This window comes from Acinonyx jubatus, chromosome A1, assembly GCF_027475565.1.
Source record: "Acinonyx jubatus isolate Ajub_Pintada_27869175 chromosome A1, VMU_Ajub_asm_v1.0, whole genome shotgun sequence".
Taxonomy (NCBI): Eukaryota; Metazoa; Chordata; class Mammalia; order Carnivora; family Felidae; genus Acinonyx; species Acinonyx jubatus.
The window spans coordinates 84,565,640-84,568,651 of record NC_069380.1 but is presented as its reverse complement, the minus strand read 5'-3'; the positions used below and the strand labels follow the sequence as shown (position 1 = coordinate 84,568,651).

At 32.6% G+C, this 3,012-nt stretch overlaps 1 protein-coding gene across 1 annotated transcript; it reads right to left on the bottom strand.

Annotated features, from left to right (window-relative positions):
• Nucleotides 1-522: 522 nt before the first annotated feature.
• Nucleotides 523-1,489, bottom strand: LOC106974890 (olfactory receptor 2L5). The gene has a single exon (XM_015072178.2). It carries the CDS (start codon nucleotides 1,487-1,489, stop codon nucleotides 551-553), a length of 939 nt encoding a protein of 312 aa, XP_014927664.1. The 3' UTR covers nucleotides 523-550.
• Between the last annotated feature and the right edge of the window lie 1,523 nt (nucleotides 1,490-3,012).

The following is a 3,012-nucleotide window of genomic DNA, read 5'->3' as shown; positions in this document are numbered from 1 at the left end:
TGTTATAGTTTATTCAGGATGGTCTAGGACTTTAGAATCCCTGATGAAGTCTCACCTACATCTTTCTAAAGCCAAGTTAGCATATAGTGAAAAAAAAAAAGGTAACATACATAGATAAGTCATTGAGTCTACAATGGGAAGAACAAGACGGTTTCTGACATTATTTAGATCTAGACATTCAAGAAACATTTATTTTTTCTCTTTATATATTTTGGAAAATAAATGTAAAATAGTAGAACTGTATGCTGAATGACAGCTTCAGTTAAACAGTTTCCATATTCACTTCCACATGAAAAAGAACCATTTTCATTGGGAACCTATTAGCAAAAAATGAGTGCATTTGAAAGTCATGAGAAAAAAGCATCATAAAGATAAAAAAGAGAAGGCTTAAAATTACATATATGTTTGAGAGACAATTTTGTCCAGACATGAGTGACTTTCTTGTGATTCTAGTCCTTGTGATTCAAGAATAAAATAATATTTTACAATTACTGTACACTGATGAAGGGACTTATACCCAAGTCTTGGGTACATATGCAAAAAGCTTTGTCTACATTTTCAAAAAGCAGATTCTCTGAATCATTCTTCTCAGGGCTCGCATCACCTCCTTGTTTCGCAGGCTGTAAATGATAGGGTTGAGCATTGGGGTCAGAATGGTGTAGAAGACAGCCAGAACCTTGTCCTCTGCTGGAGATCTTAGCGATCTTGGGCGTAGGTAAGTGTAAGCAAAAGGTACATAGTATAAAGTTACCACTGTGAGGTGTGTGCTGCAGGTTGAATAGGCCCTCTTCCTCCCTTCTGTTGAGTGCATGCGGCAGATGGCAAGGAGAACTCGGCCATAGGAACATGCAATGCCAATGAAAGGAAACACAAGAAAGAAGGTGGTACTCACAAACACTGTGTACTCATAGACCCAAGTGTCCATGCAAGCCAGAGTCAACATGGCTGGGACATCACAGAAGAAATGGTTGATGGACCTGGATCGACAATAAGGGATATGGAGGGCATATACAGTGTGGGCACAGGAGTTGATTGAGCCCATTATCCAAGATCCTGTTATCATCAACACACACACTTTTTTGCTCATACGAATGGGATAGTGAAGAGGAAAGCAAATAGCCACATAACGATCATAAGCCATAGATGTCAAGAGCAATGCTTCTGCCCCTCCTAAAGTCAAGAAAAAGAAGCTCTGAAAACCACACCCAATGAAGGAGATAGACTTGTTTCCAAACACAAAATTGGAGGCCATCTTGGGAACAATAGTGGAGATGTAATTTAGGTCAATGAGGGAGAGCTGACTAAGTAAGAAATACATGGGTGTGTGCAGACGGGTGTCTAGGAAGATGAGTAGAATCATGGACAGGTTGCCAAACAGAGCCATTAGAAAAATGAGGACAATGAGAATAAAAAGGAGCAGGCCTATTCTTGATGGTGGAAACAACCCCAATAAAATGAAATCAGTTGATGTTTGAGTATAATTTTCCATGGGGCATTGATGCAATTTTCCTGAAGGCAGATAGAAAAGTAAGTCAATCACAGAATATGAACCTTTTTTTTTTTTAGTTGTGTAGTATCTAATATCTTACAGTGCTTAAGTAAATAACTGAATGTTTCTATTTTGTAAAAAAAAAAAAAACAAAAAACACAACAAATTATTTTTTGACCTAGAGATTAAAATTTGAAGATGCAAGCATTAGTAGCCTAAATCTTTTCTAAGAAATCTTCAATGTCATTAAAAAAACATATATTCGCTAAGAATTTATCAGGATACATACATTTAGCTTACGTAAACATACACAAGTATTGCCAAAATCATATGCTTTTTCAAAATGCATGCACATAAAATCAACATAAATGCATACATTGTACAGTTATTTTAAGAATAATGTTTGTGACCCATAAAGGATCATTTTTCTTTTATATCTAAGACTTACTTCTAAAACTGCAGCAGCCTATCAGCTTATGTTGAGGAATAACATTTATTTCTTGAGTCCTCTTTGCATAGTAATATCAAATAAAACATCCTTGAAGTCAGGTAACACTATTTGGTTCACATGTTCTGAAATTGTGAATGAATACTTGATGTCAAGTACCATTGATACATAATCTTCTCTTCTTCCTTCTGAATAATACGGTTAGAGTCGACTCTTCAACTTAATATCTATACACCATAGTCATGGCAGGTTCCGTAAATCTGCTAGAGTTTCCCAATAACCGTATGTTTATAGACATTTCTTATATATTTTATCATAGAGTATCATAATTATTATCAATCATTTCCAGAATATGGTATAGTTAAGAGCCGACTCATGTAGCATCCATCACAAATCCAGAGCAGTAGTTCATAGACAATATAAGCAGTAGCCCTTATTATCAATTTTAATAGAATTACCATATGATAGAACAATACCACTTCTGAGTACATGTCCAAGAGAAATGAAATCAGAGTCTAGAATAGATATTTGTACACCCATGTTTATAGCAGCTTTATTCACAATAACTACAAAGTGTAAGCAACAAAAGTGCCCACTGACAGACAAATAATGAACAAACAAAATACAGCATGTGTGTGTGTGTGTGTGTGTGTGTGTGTGTGTATATATATGTATAATATATAGGCGTATTATATATAGTATTATATAATAGCATAATATATATAACATAACATATAACATATATCATATTATATATTATGCCATTATATATACTACATATTATATATATGCTAATATATTATATATTATATAATACCAATTATATAATATATATTGTTATAATATAATATATAATTTATTATATAATATTACATTATATAGTATATATAATTATATAATAATTATATATTATATAATAGCATAATATATTATATAATAGCATAATCTGATTATTTAATGCATATATATATATATATATATATAATCATTCGCCTTTTAAAAGGAAGAAAATTCTGTTATATGCTACAGGATAAATTAAGTTTCCAGATATTATTATACTAAGTAAAATAAACCA